This window comes from Leiobunum rupestre, chromosome 10, assembly GCF_980474605.1.
Source record: "Leiobunum rupestre chromosome 10, qqLeiRupe1.1.hap1, whole genome shotgun sequence".
In the NCBI taxonomy this organism is placed as follows: domain Eukaryota; kingdom Metazoa; phylum Arthropoda; class Arachnida; order Opiliones; family Sclerosomatidae; genus Leiobunum; species Leiobunum rupestre.
The window spans coordinates 30,027,350-30,049,830 of NC_143393.1; the positions used below are offsets into that span (position 1 = coordinate 30,027,350).

Here is a 22,481-nt window from a genome sequence, read left to right on the forward strand (position 1 = left end):
CGAGCGACAGTGAAGGAGGAGAGTCACCGAGCGACAGTGAAGGAGGAGAGTCACCGAGCGACAGTGAAGGAGGAGAGTCGCCGAGCGACAGTGAAGGAGGCGAGTCGCCGAGCGACAGTGAAGGAGGCGAGTCACCGAGCGACAGTGAAGGAGGCGAGTCACAGAGCGACAGTGATGAAGAATCCGACGATGAACCCACTGATATTTTTTTAAATAATGAGGCTGGACCAATATACAATGGTGCTTTATTAACGCTAGTTGAAAGTGTATTGGCCATTTTTCTCTTTGCCTCAAGGCATTCATTAACTAACGAAGCAATAGGAGACCTTCTATTGTTAATTAAAATGCATTGCCCAAACCCAAATATATGCATAAAATCCCTCTATCATTTCAAAAAGTACTTTGAACATTATAATCCTTCAATGAAGCACCATAAGTTCTGTGCCAAATGTTTACATGAGTCAGTTAATAACCAAAAAAATTGTGAAAATTGTGCTGAAGATTTGAGTATTGATAATAATGTTTGCCACCAAATGGACCTATCAATAAAACACCAACTGAGGGCAATGATGAAAAGACCTAATTTCTATAATTTGCTGCAGACACGATTCGATGAGGTTGAAACTGGAAACATAAATAGCATTTTCAATGGATCTTTGTATAAAAAATATTATGACAACAATGGATTCCTTTCAAATCCAAATAGTATTTCATTTACTTGGAATACGGATGGTGTGCAGTTATTCAACTCATCAAAAAAAAGCATGTGGCCATTATATCTTTCCGTAAACGAGCTTCCTTATAAGGAGAGAATTCAACAAAAAAATGTTATTGTGGCAGCAGTTTGGATTGGTATGACGCAACCGGTTATAAATTGTTTTTTTACTCCATTGAACCAAGCTATCAAGAAGCTTTCTCAAGGTTTTCAAGTAACTTCGCCAGATCGAAATGAACCCTTTATTATTCGCAGTATGGTGCTTTGTGGCACTTGTGATGCACCGGCGAAAGCTAAAGCATTAAACATAGTTCAATTTAATGGAGTCCATGGCTGCTGTACATGCACCCAAAGAGGTGAAACGTTTTTTATTACAGAAACATCTCATGTCCAAGTATACCCATTCCAACATGCCATAAATGAACGTACCCATGATGAAACTATAGTTCTAGGGATCGAAGCAAACACTTTGGGTAGGCCTCTCTTAGGTGTTAAAGGCCCCACAATTTTAAGTAAAATAGTTCCTGATATCATTAAATGCACATCAGTAGACGCTATGCATGCTGTATTTTTAGGAGTAATGAGGAAACTTCTTTCTCTCTTGTTAGACAGCCAGTTCTCAGCGTTTCCATACTCACTAAATAACATTAGGGCATTAATTGATCAAAGACTACTTTCTATTCATCCACCGTCATTTGTTGAACGTCTCCCACGTTCAACCCTAGATTTAGCTTATTGGAAAGCTTCGGAATACAAGTTCTTTTTATTGTATTATTCTGTACCAATATTGCACGACATATGGCCACAAGTGTTTTTCCAACATCATTTACTTTTGGTCTACGCAATGTTTATTCTATGGAAGTTTGGTGCAACAATCGATGAATTACAAACAGCCAAATCACTGTTAATAGAATATGTTTCAAGCTTTGAGCAACTGTATAGTAGAAGAAATATGTCATCCAACATTCATGGGTTACTACATTTGGCTGACACATATTCTACCTTGGGTCCAATTATTGAAACTTCATGTTTCCAATTTGAAAATTTAAATGGGAAACTTACAAAAATGTTTCATGGAACACAATCGATTCACAAACAGATTGCATCATCGGTATCTGCTTTTGTAAGCATCCCAATTTGGTATGAAAAATTAACAGTGGGCTCAAATGCTCAAACCTTTTGTAAAAAAATGATGGAAAAGGGGAAGAAACATAAATTGTGTGATCAAATTGCTGAAAATGTGACAGTTGTCGGTCTTGCTAAAAGGGTTGAAAACCTACCATTTTATGTACGACAATCATTACTTGCACATATGGATATTATCAACACTTGTTATGTTTTCAAGCGACTTAAAATTAAAAATATTGTTTTTGAAAGTGAACAATATACAAGATGTAAAAAACGAAACACAATGTATATCAAGTGTTGTTTGCAAAATGAAAATATATATGGAAAAATCAAATATTTTGTTAAGCACATTCCTAGATGTACATGCCCAGCAAATTGCACATGCGTAATTACGTATTATGCCATTATTCAAATTTTTAAAATGTCGACTCCATTTCAAAGTGGCCCACTTAGGGAAAGGTATTTTATCCGTCACATAAGAAAAATTGATAGGGAATTGCGAATCCATGCATTCAATATTGCTAACAACTGTTTTTTGCCTTGTTTTTTTGTTACTCCTGAAAGAGAAGGAACAATGTTTTTAGTTGAGCCTGCTAATTTAGTAGAAGCAAACTGATAATTGTAATAACTGAAAAAGTAGTAAATTATCTTCAATTTAATTAATTGTCATTCATTATTTTGTAATCAATTGCCATTGCTTATTTCTATCTTAATCAATTAACCATTATTTTGTAATACAGCTAGACGAGCTAGACATGTATGATAATTTTCCCAGAAATAAAGATTGAAACTAATAAAGCATGTATCTTAATTATTAATAAAATAAGGTAGATCTCTCTACACTGATTACGCCAAATACCTTAACAACATCTTGACCAGGTAGAAACTCTGTTATCACCTTATAATTGAGTAATAGATTGTGTTTTGCACCTTTGGCTGTATTAGAGTTTAATAAGAAGAAACATGGGATTGACCTGGTACTTTTGGTTTGAAATTCTCCAGGTGTAAACTACCTTAACCAGTTTAAAACCAAATTACTACCATGTTAAAATCAACAAGAAAAACATGGGGGTGACCTGGTACTTTTGGTTTGAAAATCTCCAGGTGTAAACTACTTTAGCCAGTTAAAAACCACATTATAACCATGTTATAATCAACAAGAAAAACATGGGGGTTACCTCGTACTTTTGGTTTGAAAATCTCCAGGTGTAAACTACTTTAGCCAGTTTATAACCACATTATTACCAGGTTAAAACCAGGTAGATTATGACCATAAATCTTAAGTCAGCTTTATACCAGGCTAGTACCAATTTATAAAACGTTAAAAATAACAGGCTAGGTTGTACCAGGTTTATACTATTAAAAAAACATCTTATTTTAAGAAAACCAGGTGAAACCCACACTAAAACCAGCTTATTTTTTGGTAAGGGCTTGGTGTGGCTATGCTCCCAATTATTAGCCTTCCACCAGCCATTTTGGTTAAGCCTATAGGCACCTAAAAAGGCAGCTTCCTCAATAAGAAGGTGGAGAGGAAGCATATTCAGGAGAATTTCCTGAGAAGTACTTGGGGCTGTTCTCATGGCTCCTGTAATGCCGACACAAGCCAGCCTTTGTAGAGTGCGCAGATTAAACTGCACAGTCCTTAAAGTAACTCTTGGCCACCAGACCACAGCTGCATAAGACAGGATAGGTCTGATGATCATGGTGTACAGCCAGTACACAGCTCTGGGGCTTAGGCCCCAGGTCTTGCTAACTGTACTTCTAGTTCTCCAAAAAAGCATTTTGCCCTTCTTGACTATATAGTCAAGGTGTGGCTTCCATGTTAGTTTGCTATCCAGGATGACCCCGAGGTACTTCACCTCGGTGCTCTCCACTAGGTCCTTTCCAAATAAGGAAATACCCTCAAACATGCCTTTAATCCTTTTACGATAAAGGATAGACTTGTGGTAGGTGGTGAGGGTGCGTTTATAGGCATCCCAATTACGTCCCTTCTTTTCCCTATTATAGAGCCTACGAGTTTCTTTGTGCAGCCTGCCAATCTCGTTGTTCCACCAAGGCACTAATCTTGGCTGGTTGGCAGGCTTTGCCGGACAATTGCCGTGATAGGAGTCGATAATGCACTGCTGAATGCGATCAACAGCCAAATCAAAATCCAACACCGATGACAGCCGTGGCTTATCACCATTAAGGAAGAAACTTAAGTCTTCCCTGTAACCGGACCAGTCTGTGCCCCTAGGGCCACGAATAGCGGTACAAGCCCATACAGGTTTGACCAGAATATTAAAGCAAATGTGTTTGTGATCCGACAAAGACGGTTCGTTAGACACATGCCAGTTCTTGATTTTATCTGCGACATTCGCTGTACACAGTGTGAGATCAATGACCTCACTTCTGTTAGAAGTAACAAAAGTTGGTACATTGTTCTTATGTGAAGTCTTGTACTAACCAGATATTCCATTAAGTCATTACCATGCTGGTTGCATTCTGAGCTGCCCCAGATTTTGTGGTGATCATTAGCATCGCAACCGATGACCAGCTTCTTCCCCGAACTCTCACAGTAGTTGACCAATCTGACCATCCCCTGCGAGGGGGGTGGGAGAGCATCGTCGTACGGTAGGTATGGCGATGCCATATCCATCCGTGATGAGTTTTACCGTGGCAATATCCCTGGAGGTGTACATTGAGAGCGGAAGGGCATGAATGCCCTTGCGTGTCAGTGCACAAGCCCTGGGTGTAGCAGAGCTATAATCATACAATATATTACCTGCATTTTGGAGACCAAGAATCTTTCCATTGGCAGTCCATGGCTCCTGTATGAGAGTGACGTCGAAGCTCTCCACGGCAAACCTACTGCAGAGTACAGCAGAGGCTGCCTTGCAGTGGTGCAAATTGATCTGCAGCACCTTCAAACTCATTTTTTAGGTGGGGTTAACTTGGTTGCTGGCCAGCTCTGCCAAGCCGTAGCAAGTGGAAGATGTGGAGGCCACATCACTCCCACCGGCCCGATTAGCGTCCCCAGCCTACCCCCCTGTTGCTCCCTCCATATGAGCATCCTCCTTGATCTCGTCGATATCCGACAAGTCAATAGCAGTAGACACATCCGAACACAGGTAGTGTACTGCGCCTCCTTCTAGCTTAAAACTCCAGAATCGAGGTAGAGGGTATCCCATCTATCCTCTACAGAATCCTTCACTGGATGGTGCCCATCTCTTCTTCAGAGATGGTTCCCTTACCAAAAAATAAGTGGTCTTGTAACTTTTTAAGTTGGTTTTAAGTTGGTATTTGGAACAAATGCCAACTAAATACCAACTAAAAACCTACTTAAAAACCACTTTACACCAACTTTAAACCAACTAAAAGCTTTCTTAATAAAGACCACTTAAAACCAACTTAAAAATTACTTAAAAAGACCTCTTAATAAAGACCACTTATAGCCAACTTAAAACCAACTTAAAAATTATAAGTAATTATCTGACCACTAAAAACCAACTTAAAACCAACTTCAAAAAATGAGTATTTTCCAGCCAACTTAAAAACAACTTATTACCTCTTTAAATAGTTTATTAAAATATGCTGGCAACTTGAACCTACTTAAAACCAACTTAAAACCAACTTAAATGTGAAAACCTACTAAATACCAACTTAAAACCAACATAAATGTGAAAACCAACTAAATACCAACTAAAAACCAACTTATTTTTTGGTAAGGGTTTTCATGGGATAGCCATCAATAGTGATGGCCATCTTTCTGGAGTTTAAAGTCTCACTATAGGTCTGGTCGTGGACCTTAGACCTTTTGGAGACCTGAGACTGGGAGTCCGGAGTTTCGTCCCCCCTTGGTCTCTTGCCTTGCGTAGGAGGGGGGTCTTCCTTATTGGAAACCTCCCCTGACATTTGCTTCTCCCGGTGGCATCGATTCCGCCTTTGATTTTTACTGAGGGACGTTTTCGCCAGCTGGGTCTTGCCAGAGGCAGACCCTTGAAGGCTAGGCCGGGTTCTATTTGGGGACAGTCCCTCTTGCTTGTTTTGGTTTGGGTCGGGTCCTTTTGAACCCTCCCCCTGCTTTGGGTTGGGTCCTTTCGAACCATCCCCTTGCTTAAGGCTGGGTTCTTTCGAACCCTTGCCCGGTTTTTGGTTTTTTTGTTTATTTTGTGACTCCATTTTTGGTCCCACGCCCTTAATCCTCTGTCCGGGCGGAGGGCTAATTACAACGGGGTTTCGCCTGGTTCCCCGAGGGGATCGTTCATGATACCGTATTTTCGCTTCCCCGGTACCATTCAACCCTCAGCACGATACCTTACACCTTGGCTTAAGGAAGAAGCAGAGCCTTGGTTGGCCAGCATGGAGAGTTACCCCTCCACCTGTTACTCCCTTCCACCACGAAGAGGTACAAGGTTGAAGTTTATGGAAGGGTAGAATGATGATATGAGACCAATGCAGTCTACAAGGGAGCTTATTGGCGATTCAGACTTAGAGGGACCTTATTATAAAGATTTCTGAATCTCCAATATCGGTTTAATAATTGGTATTGCTATTGATACATCCTCAAGATCAGAATCGGTTAAATTACAATATTGGCCAACTCTAGTTATTTCCATTTAATTTTCAATCTTTTCCGTTTGACAGCCAATTTCTTCTAAAAAGGCTTACATACCTAACCCAACCACAGAGCCACACAGTAGAAGACGCTAAATTAAATTATATAGATTAATACTGAGGCGCTTTCCGTGTATGTGTGTGCTTTAGGTCGGTTGGCCTGGCGATGGATGATCGGAGGATCGATGCTAATTGTTTGTCAAAATTGCAGATAAGGGCGCAGCTGTCACTCCAACCTAAATAATCCAACCTTAAAATTTAATTAGAAAATAACTATAATATTTCTGCCATTTGAGAAAACATTTCCATGGTCCTTCTGACAAAAATAAAACTTTAAGCTAGTCAGGCATAATATATAGGTTGATTTTCTACAAATCTGTTTGTCAGACAAAATCTCCCTTTTTATTAACAAAATTCACTATCATACAGTGTTAATAAAATAATAGGCTAAATTTTTATTTTATTTACTATGTATTTTTAGCTTATTTTAAGTTCATTTTTTAATTTGACACTTAACCTATTCAGAAGTATTATAATTTTATAAATATTAAAATAAAGTGCTTTTTAGGAGTTTTTGGGGCCATAGTCTGGTTTACTTAAATTTGTAATAATTTTCTATTTACTTCTCCTTAAAATTTAGCAGAGCATAACAAGTGGCTTCACAAGATGGTTTTCCACTAGGAGGAAAGAATACGAACTTGAAAAGATGAATAAACTAAATATTAAACCACCACCAACTGGTATGAAACAATAATTTTTAAGAGCTCTTTAATAATTTTACATGGTACATAATTATCATGGTGCTGTCTGGAAAACAATCATTTTGACTTTAATTTTAATCAGAATGTATTTATTTATTTATACTTAGGGAGCAGGTCTTATTTGGAGACGGTTATTAGTATAATCCTTAATCCAGCTTATGCTTGGAGAGTAAGCTCCTTCCCCAAAATAAAATCCAATCCCCCCAAAAGAAAAAAAATATTTAATGATCTATTTGTTTTACGATTCAGCCATAGTATTGTCTAGTGTATGAAATACATCGTCATGTTCCTTTGTCCTAGTTTCTAAAGAATATCCCCTATTAAAATAGCTCTTTAAAATGTAAAAAAAAAATTGTACTTTCGAGAAAACAAGAATGGTTTAATATGTTTTAAGCTGTTATAGAAAGTTGAAGTAGTAGTGTTAGTATGCGTGAAAAAGATTTTGAGAGTGGAACAAAGCAATTCCAAAATTTAATGTAAATAATTCATTGAATTTTTTCAACAGAATATTGCATAGCATTTTTTTTTTAATCCTTAAGTTCCCCCATTGAATCTCAAACCAGTACTGGCAAACTTAATTTTGTGTACCGCAGTTTTGTCAGCTAGAAGCAACAAACACGCAAGGAGAACTTAGCTAGCTCTTACTAGCCCTAGCCCTTTCTTGCGTAAAATTTTTATTAGACGCTCCTTTTGGCAAAGCATTTTATGGACATATTCAAACTTTCCCCTTCCGATGGTGGCAGTTGCTAATTTAAATGCTTACGAACATGCATGTATAAAAACACATTGTGTTCGCCTTATCTGGGGTGTGTTTTGTTGCTCCTAGGTGTCAGGCAGTATAATTATTCAGTCTATCTAAATATGCTACCTAAAATTTCAGAAATATTGCAAATTTTATATCCATTTTCTTGTTTTAGAGGACAATTATGGTGACATTAAAATGTCCAAAAAGCAAAGGCCACCGTTAACGTTACCGCCTCCTATCTCTGGGCTAAACCATGAGCAGGTGAGTTTGATTTTTCTATCGACAAAAGAGGGCATGCGTTAAGAAAAAAGTTTCCCTATTGAGTATTTGATAATTCGAGTTTTAAATATGAAAATGTATATACTATGGTATTTTACTAATAAGAAAATTTTAAATCGTTTATTTTTAAAGGTTAAAAGGCGACTGATTATTCAAAGCATTGTAGATAGTGAAAATTCTTATGTGAGCTCACTACAAAGACTAATTAAAGTAAGTTTTAATTTTTTATCAACGAATCAGTCACTTGAAAATTGAACCTTATTTAATAGAAATAAAGATATTTAGTTTTTAAAGTGTAGTCACAGATCCCAATATAATACAATATTAGAAATATTGAAAAATATCACTTATTCAATTTATCTAATGACATTGATGTTGACCTTGCATGTATTTAAAGGAAATCTTCCAACTCATTCTTTATGGAAAACGCCTTTCTTTAACCCATTATATTTTTAGGATTATAAAAGACCACTAGAGGAGAGTAGTCCTCCGATAGTTAGTCCATCAAAACTCAGCCTCATGTTCTACAGAGTTGAACAAATTCTTCAGTGCCATAGTATATTTGGTATAGCTTTAACTCAATGCGTACGAGAATGGGACTATGCTGAGAAAATTGGAGATGTTTTTGTTGCTTCCGTAAGTTCATCATGGACATTCTATAGTTGGAACCCTCATACAGAATTACGGTCACTTTACATTTAATTAAATATACCATGTGTTAGCACTGTTAAAATCCCCACAAAAAAAAATCTGGAAAAAGAGTTCTTTTCAAGGGCATTAATTTGAGACCATTTTAGTTGTTTAATAATTCAAAACTCTACTTTTTGGTATGGGTATATATTTAGTGTCTTGTGGAGATACAAGCTAATTAACTGAAAAAAAATCAAAATCAGCATTACAAACAGTAAAGATATTCCACAAGGGAGGCACCCATAGGGAAAGTGTTTAAAACCAATGCATCGTGATTGTGATACGCTGCGTTAAATACTCAGTAGAACAAGATTGTCTAAAACTTGAGCATTCACAAAAAGTCCATATCCTAAATATATTTCATAGTGGCCAACACTATGCATTTTAATCCGACCACCTTAATTAAAAGCATTAAAAGTCGCTAGCTGACCTGGCAATAAGGCGGTGCCTTGGGTATTAGCCTAGCTGATTATTATTATTATTATTGTATTCCAATTGTATTACAATCTAAATCGATTCAATTTTGATTTGCGAATTAGTGCTACAATACCCATTATTTCCTCAATTTGTTTAAAACGAGTCCAGCTTTGAATTGGCTGACAAATGAAGGCTATTTTTAATATATTTAGAGGTTATTTTAATACAAAAATTTACCAGGCCAATTAATGTGAAAGTATTAGTTAAAGTTTTTTGCATTTTTAAGCTAGTTAGAACTAGGTCAAAACACTGTAGCCAAACTATTTTTGCTACCCAGTTTAAGAATGTCAACATTGCAAAGTGTTTAACATCACTTTAGCTAAACATTATATTAAAAACCTAGAATGCGAGGAAAACCTCTAAGTATCAGGTAATTAGATCATTGACCTAAAAAAACAGATATAGCAGCGAAACTCCAAATATTTTGTATAAATTAGAGAAATTTGAAGGCAGGGAATGTTTTATCCAAAGACTATCATAGAGGAATACTTTACATGTTGTATGAACCTTGCGTTAGAGCAAATTATTAGCTAGTTTACACCTTTATGCTATGTACCTAATATAACTTAAATAAATTTGTTTTTTAGTTTTCCAAAGCCATGGTGCTAGATATATACAGTGATTTTATTAACAATTTTTCAATGGCCATGGATACAGCAAAGCAAGCATCAAAAAATAAATCCGCTTTTGCTGAATTTTTAAAGGTATGCAGTAATATTGATGTTGTTTGGTTGGGAATACCTAGTAAGAAATTAATGCTTTTGCGTCAAATTTAAATTTCCTAGGCTAAACAAGCCACTAGTCCTGATCGGTTATCCTTCTTTGGTCTTATGGTGAAACCAGTCCAAAGGTTTCCTCAATTTATCCTACTTTTACAGGTAAAAATATTTTTACTTCTTTTTATACAATTATTAAAGGTATCAATCTTTTAAAACTTATGATTATTAGTAATTAAATGCATTAGATGATATAGGCCTGCATAGATGCTACAGTAATAAAATACCAATTGGTTAACAAATAAGTACACTTCATTATAATACCTAAAAGTACATATTTTTATACCAACAATGACCAGAGAATATCTGATGTCCCAGAGTTTCGAAGAAGGAGAGCCTTTACTCCTCGCTTATTGTAATGCGCTTGTACGGAAACTGTTGAACTCATTAAGTAAATGACGTTTTTAATTTAAATTATTTATTAGTCTGACATATATGATCCAAAACCCCGTAGCCAGAACTAGTAGACAATCTTAGCAGGTCTGCCAGGCATCATTACCGTGTAGGACATAGTTACAATATCTAAGTCTATTTCCTATAGAAACCAATTCCACCTGTGGTATTCTTACTTGTTGCTTAATTTCCAATCGGATATTCCCTATCTGTCACAATATTTATCTGTTGGGGCACAAGATAATGTACTGCCAATCTTTTAGCTATACTTACATGACAATTCTATTGATTTTTTTTTAAAAAGATAAAACAATTTGCGTATATATTTTTTTTGCGTCTGTAACTCTTTTTAAAATGTTAAAATACCCAGACAAGTTTCGATTTTAGACATAGTCCCTATCCAAATTTAAAAGCTGATGAAGGACCACGGTCGTAAAGCTCTATGTTTAATTCATGTTTTTAAGAAACTTAAATATTTTAAATCCATGAAGTAGTAGTGTTTTTAAATTAAACATAATTATTTTACGGTAGTCCTACGTTTAAACAAAATATTTTACAATTCTAGGATCTACTGAAGCATACTCCACCTGGTCATCACGACCGAATGTCACTACAACTAGCCTTGACTCAATTAGAACTGCTTGCAGATACTTTAAATGAGAGAAAACGAGAATCTGAACAGTATCATGCAGTTCGCGAAGTTATGAAGCATCTTGGAAATAAATTTGCTTTAAAATCTTTGAGTGATGGTCAACATTTTCTACTCAGGCAAGATGATGTAATACAATTGGTATGTATTTACTTAATATTTGTTAGTGTTGGTTTTGGTCACAAAAGCATGAATGAATGTAAATAAATAAAAACTTAAAGGCGCCTGAAAAATTTAATATTAGTTTTGTACTTTACGTTATTGAAGTTATAGTATTAAAGAAATAATAAAATTGGATACTGATTTGCAAAAATAATTTTTTTTTTCGAATTTGAAGTTCTCGTTCATTACTAGGTATACAAAAGAAATATACAAATACATTTTCGTACCTAAAATTCAAATTTAAAGAACGCGGATCGATAGGTCTTCGAGGAGGAGTTTTAACATAATTTGTTGTTTTTATTAAAAGTCTCGTTTAATGAATAGTGAAATAATTAAACCAGACAGCTTTGGGCACTATTACTATTCTACCTTGAATAATCTGTTTAAAATGAATCCATAACAGAGAAATGTATAATAAGTGTATTTACAGAGGTTCTTGAAATGTTTATAGATAACAACATTAGAGGACTAAATCAGCCTTTGGTTTTATGTGCCATTCGCACGCGTGAGACAGCACGTGTAATTAATAAAAAAAAAGTAGATTTGGTCCCCTAATGTTGTGCAGCTCCCCCTTTTATTTAAAACATTTCAAGAACTTCACTTTATTAAACTGCTATCGACCAGCATTGTAATTTAGATATTAATCCACTAGGAATGCAGAAAGTCTCCTAGTTCCAAAAAACGATTTTCAGCACACCTCTATGTCGTGTAAGCTTATATTGAGTTGCATGGACCTTCATAAATACCAAATTTATGAGAAAATCCATTGTTTGGATCAATGGTAAAATATTAAATTTAAAATTTTGGAACGTTGCATTGGCGAAAATATAATCCTCTATAATTAATATTCAATGTTATCATGAATGCATCCATTGCAACCATGAATATCGAACTGCATTAAGTAGTTTGCCTTGAATCGCTAGGATGGTAGGGGCTTTATTATTATGTTGACCTTTAATAAATATTTATTGTTATAAGCTGCTTCTGTTATATTGCTAACTCTTGACTCTTTTTTTTTTTGCTTTCAAATATGGACTGAGGTATCATTCTTTAGTCCTATAAGAATTTTGGCTAATTGGTCTCGTAATTTTTCTTATGATAAATTTTGCTATAATAGGATATGGATCAAAATGGAATGGTTATTAAGTCAAAAAGCCGACGTATTTATTTATTAAATGATCTATTAGTCTGCGTCTCGGTTACTCCAAGGTGTGTTGGAAATTCAAACTTCTAAGAATATATGTATTGGTTCAAAAAGCTATTAACTTAATTAACTGTCTATATTCATATAGGGCTACAGATGGTGTGAATTCAACTGAGAGATTTAGTTTAAAATGGGCAGTTTCCCTGAATGAGGTTGAAGTTGAAGAGGATGTAGCTCCTGCAACAAAAAATTTAATGGCTGCAACAGGCAGGAACAGAAGTACATCAAATAGAAGCAGTGGCGGTTCAATTAGCGAACGAAATTCTGGTTGGTATAAAATATTTATTTTTAAGGTTTGAAAAGAATTTGAGTACACCATTTAATCCAATATTCAATTTGTGATTATCAGTTTTTCCTATTCAAAAAGTGAAGTAGTGGAAGAGGGGTGTAGAAAATATGGGTTGTAGCCCTATGAGAATTACTAGTTATTTGAGTACGATTCTGTTACCCAAGTATATTTTGTATAAATTTATGCATATTTCAGGTTCATTAGCAGTTCAGGCTCTTTATGATGATCTTAGTGATTTAGTTCATGATTTGGAACTTATGAGCCGTATTTCATCTCTTGTTGGAACTCTAAGAAGGCCTTACATGGTTGGTAGCTTGTTTTTATTTTAGTTTAAAACATTTTGTATTTATAAAAATTCACAGAAATTGTTATTAAACCTTTGATTAATTAATATAGGGATGTTTCGGTGTCACTGAATTTCTATTGCAAATCTCAAAGCCTTATTCCATCCCTCTTATCAGGATAAATAGGTGAAACGCAAGTGCAGAGGTATCACAATTTAAAGAACAATAGACACTATATCATTTTAATTTTTAAACATTGTCACTTCTTGTGATGCCTTCGCACATGTGCATACTGAGTTAGTCATTTGTGTCAAATGTTTTAGTAGAGGCAAAACATCCTTTTAGTAATTAGCTCAAGATTGAAACAATCAGTTTAATTACTTGTATTCGATTGAACCATCCAGTTTAGTTATTTGTGTTCGATTGAACCAACCAGTTCAGTTTCTTTTTATGTGCTTACATAAATAGTTGTTGTTCAATTAGAACAAATCGCTACCTGCCAATAAAACAAAAACCCAAGTTTTGAGAAAAATAAAGTTTTTAGTTTTATATCTATAATAATTGCAATGGTAATCCAATAATTGTAATATGCTAGAAAGAATGTTAAAGCAACATAAAAAAAATTAATGTCTAATATAAAAATACTCAAGGATTCTAATTTCGCTTTCAGATAGCTAAATGTTGGGGGCTGTCATATCTTATATGGAAATAATCTGTGAAGTATTTTAATTCTAAGCATGCAAACTTGTGAAGGTTGAATTTCAATAACAATAATGAGTAGAGTTTAGGGGAGGCACTAATTTCAAAGATGGTATATCATATATCGTATGAATATCAACACAACAACCCACGTCCCATTTTTAATTTTTTGGGTACTTTAGAAGATACTCTACATTTCTGTGTCAAAATTATTTTGCGGAGATGAAAACACGCTGAGATATTAATTTTTTTAAATTAACGTTTTCTAACCCCATTTTCCATGTGTGGTATAGTAGGATACATGAATTAGCGATGTTCTATTTTTTCGCGGGAATATGTCCTCTAGATCATAATGCTAGACAGCTCATCATGATTATCAAGAATGGGGCCAACACTTAGTTTACGATTATATTTTGGTATTTGTCTATGGAACTTGGTAATAAACTCCCATATGGGCCTAAGCAAGATAGTGAGTTTATACGTCTTATTTTTAAATTTAGGGAAGACACCTTGATAGTTATATAAACAGTTTATCACTTCATACCATTACGGCTGCCACTGAGCTATTCTTCATTTGCAATTACTCGTAAGGCTTCGTTTCTGCTAGTCTCTCTGACTATCTAGCTAAGGGGCTCCTATATATACAGAAAATTATTGGCGCCAAGCCAAGGGCCTTCTACGTCACTGACTAGCGCCCCCTACATCTTCCCCCCTTAAAGATGAAGACTAGCTCAGTTTATACAAATCCAAATTATTACAAAAATATTATTATGATTACTTTCTTTTTGTTGAGTTATACAAAAATTATACAAATAAGAATTTAGCAATTTGCTTTAAAAATGTTTTTACTTGACTCTCGTCAATGTCTCACTGCAAGTCTTTAATTACGTGGTAAGGATATGGCATTTGATCTTGAGGAACATATGGCAGGGCATGACTACTTCGTTGTGCATGTGTCCTTGGTACTCATCTTTCAGCGGTGCAGTATCTCACCGGATGGCTATGTCCACACCGGAAGCAACGACCCCGGAAATGACGATGAATAAAACTAGTCTCTTCAACAGGACAACGAATACTTCTTGAGTGAGATCTGTGACGGTCTTCTTCCAAATACCTCCTGGACGTAGTCTGAGCAGTTGGTGTTGTAAAGTGAACCCGTCTCTCAGGTCTTGGTGGGGCAGGCTCAAAGAAGTCTACGAACCGTACCACTGGGCTGGCTTTTCTGTTAGACTGGTCGTCATGAACGTATAAGCTGCTGCGCTAGTCTGAAATTGAGTATCGTTCATTAGCTCGTACTCAGAAGTGCAATCCAAAAGTATAATATGATTGTCGAGTTTAATGGATATTCCTGTCTTGGTGGTGATGTGTCGATCGCCAAACGATATCAATATTGTCACGGTGGCCATGACTCCTGCAATGCCATATTTTTGTTCAAACTTTTCTTTGTCCACAATGGTTTCTTGTTCCCGATTCCTAGGAAGTTGGTGATAAATTTCTCTAGAGATTATTGGAAACGGTAGCTCTGGGTAATTTCCTCCTCTCCCAAAAAGAATATTGCAGGGTGCATCTGCAATAATAATATTATTAGTGATGGTTTTATTTCGCATTCCTTAACGTTTCCTGATCTGGAGTGGCCCCGGGTATTGCTTTGGGTCTAAAACAGAACATGTCAGTAGTTAGATTAAGTAACAACCCAAGATCTGTCAGCGGCTCCCACATTCTTTCCAGTTCCTTTTTAGACCGGATCTGTTTCTTTAACGGATTAGGGGCAATATAATAAACGTCCCCCAAACGACCCTTAGAATTACTATTAGGCTTGGGCTTTCTGATTACTATTTCTCTTATCCATTCAGCTTCCAAAGGGGCAATGTAGATTGATGGTGGTTCTTTGGTGCTTTCCTCTGGATCTTCAACTCCTTCACTTTCTGTGCTATTGGGCCCTTCAGCTTCCTCTCTACTGCTGCTGCTGTCTCCAAATGGTTTGGGTTCAATCAGACTGCTTTCAGCTAATTCTAGCTCCGATGTTTCCAGTACGGACGATTCAGCTGTTGGACTTAAGCTCTCAGGTGGTTCCTCTAGTTCAGCACTTATAGTATCTTCGTACTGAGTTCCATCATCTTGTATCATATAAAATTTCAATTGGTTAACATGCCATTTACCGTACCTTACCAGTTTGAAGTTCGTAGGTGACTGGCTACATTTCCGGATTACCTTCAACGGCCCTTCCCATTTGGGTAACAGCTTTGCCATTACACCTGCGGCTGTATTGTATAACTTGTGATTCTTTTTCCATACTAACTGTCCAACCTCCAACTCTCCCCCTTTATATTTCTGATCATAGTAAAATTTTTGTTTGTCTTGGGCAATTCTGGAATACCTATGAGCGTCGTCTAACGCGTTTTGTAGTTCCGTGAGAGGGCGCTTTTCATATACCTGTAGAACAGTGAGGTCCAGATAATCTGCTACTGCATGGATGTCGTCCGTATCCCAAGGTAAACGTACTATAGGTAAGATATAGAATGGGGAGTTTTATATGGTTACATGATGGACAGAGTTAATGGCAAGTTGATGTAATTCGAGCCCTAAGTCTCACTTGTTGTATTCATATCCTTTGCAACTATTAATTTAGGCTGGCAATCCTGCTATGTGAATGACGTCGTCTGCTAAAACGTTGTTAGTAAGTGAGATATGCCAGAGCACTTCCCCATTAGTTCATTGTCGTTTTGTTCGCCATGCAGCTAGTCACGTAATACTAATGTAATATTAATTATTTAATTTAATTCGTTAAATAAAAGAGTTTAATAATGTGTCTTTAATGTAACTTGCCACATCATTCAATAACATTGACATCTCTGCTGGGGATGGCAAGTGGACGTTTTAGACACAGTCAACGTGTTGTAAGACAAGGCTTAAAGTAGGCTTAGCGGAATTAGAGGCGATAAGCTGTGTTACGATGGCGGAAGGAGGCGAATTGGTTGCTGGGCAAATGGCCAAATTAACTATGCATAATTTCAAGAATTGGAAATATGAAATGCAGATGTCTTTAAGAAACAAAGGCTTATGGGAATTGGTTAATGGGACTGAGACTCCACCATCTGCTACAGCTAGTGAGGATACTAAACAGAAGTTCCAACTAAGGAAATCCAAGGCTTATGCGATGTTGGCATTAGCATTAAGTGAAGATTTACGGTGTATTATTGAAGAGGATAATACCCCAGAAGGAATATGGGCAACATTAACCAAAACATTTGAGCCAAAATCAAGGGCTCAAATTGCCATGTTACAAAGGGAATTCTATGCACTTCAATACCAAGACGGAGAATGCATGTCCGCCTTTATTGGTCGAGTGTATAGCATCAAGAAACAACTAGAAAATGCGGGACGACCAGTAAGCAACGACGATATATCATATATACTGATTGGAATGTTACCAGAATCATATGAGGCATTATCATACCAAATATATCAGTCGGATGATGTGGACTTTACGCCAGAACAAATAAAGAAACTATTGATAGCCGAACAGGGAAGACAATTACAGAAAGAGTCGACATATGATAACGCGGCAAATGCTTTTCCAGCCCAAGCAAAGAAACAAAACACCAAGTCAGAAAAGAATATAAATAAAAGGCTGTTTAATGGCGTTTGTTATGAATGTGGTCCACACAATGTCAAATTAAGCGGCATTGAATTAAGGCACCGGAGAATGGGTCATGTGAACGAAACAGACTTAAAATATATGGCCACTCATGAAATGCTAAATGGATTGAGTCCATTTGAGGCAAAGCTTGACACGTGCCTTCCTTGCAAGTTGTCCAAGAGTACCAGACAACCGTATAAGAAGACTGCCGGAATAAGAAGTGCTGAACTGCTTGATTTAGTACATTCGGATGTTTGGGGGCCATCACCAGTTACCACTCCAGGGGGAGCCAAGTATTTCATCACCTTTATTGATGACAAAAGTCGATTGACAACTGTATTTCTCATGAGCAAGAAAAGTGAGGCCATAGATTGCTTCGTAAGGTACAAAGCATCTGTAGAGAGACAAACAGGAAGAAAAATTAAATCTGTACGTACAGACAACGGTCTTGAATATTGTTCTCAGTATTTTGAAAACATCTGTAATAAAGAAGGCATTAAGCATGAGAGAACAAATGTTTATTCTCCCCCCATGAATGGGGTTGCTGAGAGAACGAATCGTACACTGTTGAATCTTGTCCGAACGCTGATGGAAGATGCTAAATTACCTACAAATCTATGGGGTGAATTCATTCAAACGGCAGCTTATTTACGAAATCGTTTACGAAAGGCACAATTAGACAAAGTACCACTTGAATATTGGATGCGTCATAAACCAATTGCCAAACACCTTAAACGCATTGGTAGCCTAGCATTCGTTCATATACCAGCTCAACGCAGGAGAAACAAATTTCAGAATCGTGCCAAATTGGGGGTCCTAGTAGGATATGCTGTGTATACTCGAGGCTATAGGATATGGTATCCGAAGGAAGGGAAAGTGATAGAAACCAAACATGTCACCTTTGATGAAGATAAGCTGGGCGTAAATAAACAAAGTCCCTGCAGGTAACATCGAATTACTGCAGTGGAATGATGATCAAGGAGAAAATGATCTACAGATTATTGACGAACTACCGGGAGCTTCCAAAGACAATGAAGATCTAATACAGGCTGATGAAATGGCGGACAATCTAGAGGTAAAACGGGAAACGTCCTTAGATGATAAACCAGTGGATAAACCAACAGAGAAGAAAGTAGTTGAACTACCAGTAGGATGGCGTAGAGAAGTTAAGTTCCGGCAATCAGGAGAGTCCAAGGGCATGGCTGATATATATTATCATGAACCTAATGGAACTGTTTGGAGATCCAAAAAGAGTCTAGTTGAGCACCTGAATAACAATAAGATACCGATTGATCCAGAAGTATTTGATTTTTCAAGAAAAAATTTAGCGACAACTTTGTTCACAAGTATAACAGAAGATGATATTGATGATGTATTCCAAGTCTATTGCGCTGAAATCAAAATCCCGAACAATTATATAGAAGCAATGCAATCTCCTCAACGATTAGAATGGAAAGCTGCAATGGATGAAGAGATGAAAACGCTAGAACCGAGAAAAGTCACTGAAATTATCCCTAGACCAATTAACAAAAAGATCATAGGTTGTCGTTGGGTATTTGCACTTAAAAAGAAAAGTGAAGGGGAGATCATCAGGTACCGAGAAAGAATAGTCGCACAGGGATTTAACCAGATCGAAGGAGAGGATTACGAGCAGAGTTTCTCGCCTGTTATAAATTTCTCACTGATACGACTCTTTCTTGCAATCTTTGTGGTGACTCTTGGCTGGATTCATAATCACATGGATATCAAAAATGCGTACCTATATGGAACATTAGATGAGGAAGTATTGATGAAACTTGTACCTGGGTATGAGAACGAAGATCCGGGGAAATATTGTTAAAAATTGCGGAAAGCACTTTATGGCTTACCACAGAGTGGCCGGCAGTGGTATTTGAATCTGGATGCTGCTTTCAAAGACTTGGGATTTAACAAATTGCTAGGAACAAATTGCATTTACTTCATTCCATACAAGGTAATAATCCTGGTTTACGTGGATGATCTGGTCGTGCTAACTCAGAGTGAAGATATAATGAAAGAAATCTATTAACTATAGGCAACCAAATACGACATTAAAACGTTGGGGCCAATTAAAACATTATTAGGAGTCAACTTCAATTTCAAGATAGAAGGTTCATTGCAAATGAATCAATCTAAGTATATCCAATCAGTCAGTAAGAGATTCCAAATAATTGGAAATCCAGTCAGCTTGCCTATCCCGTCTGGTGTCAATCTAACCAAAAGTCATTGCCCAGATAGTGAAGGAGAAAAAGAGGCAATGAAGGATATACCCTACCGAGAATTAATTGGGTGCTTACTTTTCATTGCGCAAAAGACAAGACCCGATATTTTGTATTCGGTTGTAGTCCTATCACAATTTAACAGTAACCCTGGTCAGGTCCATTGGATGCGGTTATGCCAGTTGATGCGATACGTGATCTCAACATCTGAATATGGGCTGTACTACCAGCGTAACCCGAATTCTAGTTTGACTGTATATAGTGATAGCGATTGGGCTGCGGACATTGATAATCGAAAATCCATGTGCGGTTATGTAGTATATTATGGCACATGTCCTATTTCATGGAGATCTATGAAACAAAAATCAATCGCTCTTTCAACAATGGAAGCGGAATATATAGCTATCGCAGAAGCCGTTAATGAACTGTTATGGTTAATTCCAATCATAAATGAACTTAAGATTTTCAAGATAATTACAGAAACACCAGTATTATATTGTGATAATAAGGCAGCCCTAAACTTTTTGCTGAATAATGTTGAGAATCAACGATCGAAACATATAGACATTAAATTTCATTTTATCAGAGAAATGTTATCACAAGGTTTGTTTATAATGAAGTATGTTAGATCAAATGAGAATGTAGCAGATATTTTTACAAAGGGCTTAGTGAAAACTACCTTTAAGAATTGTGTTAAGATGTTACAACTAAAATAATAGATTGTCAAAGAGGGGGAGTGTTGTATTCATATCCTTTGCAACTATTAATTTAGGCTGGCAATCCTTCTATGTGAATGACGTCGTCTGCTAAAACGTTGTTAGTAAGTGAGATATGCCAGAGCACTTCCCCATTAGTTCATTGTCGTTTTATTCGCCATGCAGCTAGTCACGTAATACTAATGTAATATTAATTATTTAATTTAATTCCTTAAATAAAAGAGTTTAACCATGTTTAATAATGTGTCTTTAATGTAACTTACCACATCATTCAATAACACCACTTATTATGTGCATTTCCTACGTTCATACTTAATTGCTCTCCCAGTACCCGGTTAACCCGTTAACTAAGATTTGTTTGTGGGTGGTATGGCGTGGTAAAGGTAGGGTTGATCTTCATTAAACGGCACATCTCCTTCCAGACTGATGAGGTAAACTGTGTTCCGTTGACTGAGAGAACACGTTCTGGGCATCCATGGCGTGACACATACTTCATGAAAACATTTGCTATGGTGCATGCTGTAATGTTGCGAATGGCAAAAAGTTCTACGTATTTAGTAAAGTAGTCTACTATCACGACGCTATACTTGTTTTGCCGTTGTGTTGGTAGCATCGGCTCCATCATGTCAATACCGACCAGTTGGCAGGGCCATCGGTTGAGGTGTTAGCAACTATCTTTCCCATAGGTTTTGTGTTACTAGCCTTGTAGTGCATACATGTGGAACATTTCTTTAACCAAGCCTAGATAATCTTTCTGAAGACTGGGCAATAGTATTTCTTGGTGATCTTTAATTCGGTGGCTCTGCGTCCTTGATGTCCGGAGATAGGGTGATTATGATACATATCCAAAATTCGTTCGTGAAGTGCCCCTGGCAACGCAGCTCGGGCAGGCCTAAAAGGAGTTGCCTTTCTGAAAAGAATATCGTTATGCAAATCGTATAAGTCATGCTCTGTTCCCTTCCTAAGGAGGTCCAGGATTTTGATCCATTCGTCATCAGCTTCTTATGAGGCTTTTACTTCTTGTAGCGTCACAGGCTCTAGCAGTTGGTTACCAGAAGCTAGGTAAATTGTCATTTGACTTTTCAACGGAATTGCTTTTTCTGTACCCAAGTCTTCAACTGAGCGTGATCGCGCGTCCGCTACTCGGTTGGTTTTCCCCGGTGTAAAGATTACATCAAAGCTATATTCTTGAAGTTGAATTGCCCATCGGACCAACTAACTCTTCGGTTTCTTCTGATTAAACAGCCAGGTTAAGGCCTGGATCCGTTACAAGGTTCTCGCTGTGACCTGGTTTAACAATTTTGCCACGCTGGTTTTTAACGCTACTATCTGTTCCCTGACTTGGGCCAGTTCTTGATTCTCTGCAGTGGTGTAAACATCGTCGACAGGAGTGGATATATTCGCTGTGACATCCGCGGTTGGTTCCTGGTGGCCGGAGGCATCCGCTGAAGCTGGCGATTCTGCTGATGTATCGGTACTGTCCTGAAGGAGATCCGTACCCAACTGATCGCCATAAGCCTCAACTTGTCTTCCATACCTTTAAACCAACCTGCCCAAGTGATTAAAAATTCTCCACATTAGTAATATTAAACAACCCAGATAAATAGGGAATACTTTCCATATAGTTATTCCACCTTTCACAATCGGCAAACTTGGCCAGAACCACAGAAGTATACGTAAAATTAAATAAAATACTGTCCAACATAAGCAAAGATAAATACCAAAGGCAAGGTAAAGCCCCCATGCTACACTAATATAAAGCCACGAAATCCATGACCAACAATATATTGCCAAGTCTTGAATCTGTGATGTAAAACCGCCGATAAGTTCGTTAAATTGTTCAAACTTCTCCATTGTGTTAAACGTACCAAAATATTAGTAAATGAATTATATATTAAAAAGAATGTAAAATTAACTAGTCAAAAACGAGATTACAATACCATTGAATTCAAACAGTTACGGCGTGGCTGCTACGGGACAAAGAGACTTTCAACTAGGGCGGAGAGGTTGTTGTTTTATAAAATAAAACACAAATGGCTTC

At 36.9% G+C, this 22,481-nt stretch overlaps 1 protein-coding gene across 3 annotated transcripts in view; it reads left to right on the forward strand.

The window, feature by feature from the left end:
• The window catches only part of LOC149925351 (rho guanine nucleotide exchange factor 10-like protein), a 44,393-nt gene that overhangs the window by 10,776 nt on the left and 11,136 nt on the right, over positions 1-22,481 (forward strand). For 2 of the 3 annotated variants that reach the window (XM_090161131.1, XM_090161129.1), the window contains 10 exons: positions 7,080-7,179; positions 8,118-8,206; positions 8,357-8,434; positions 8,681-8,860; positions 9,979-10,095; positions 10,177-10,269; positions 11,126-11,350; positions 12,489-12,580; positions 12,664-12,842; positions 13,060-13,169. In XM_090161131.1, coding sequence (XP_090017257.1) covers positions 7,080-7,179; positions 8,118-8,206; positions 8,357-8,434; positions 8,681-8,860; positions 9,979-10,095; positions 10,177-10,269; positions 11,126-11,350; positions 12,489-12,580; positions 12,664-12,842; positions 13,060-13,169 — 1,263 coding nt within the window. The remainder of the gene's footprint in view (positions 1-7,079; positions 7,180-8,117; positions 8,207-8,356; positions 8,435-8,680; positions 8,861-9,978; positions 10,096-10,176; positions 10,270-11,125; positions 11,351-12,488; positions 12,581-12,663; positions 12,843-13,059; positions 13,170-22,481) is intronic. The other variant, XM_090161130.1, reaches the window with a different exon arrangement.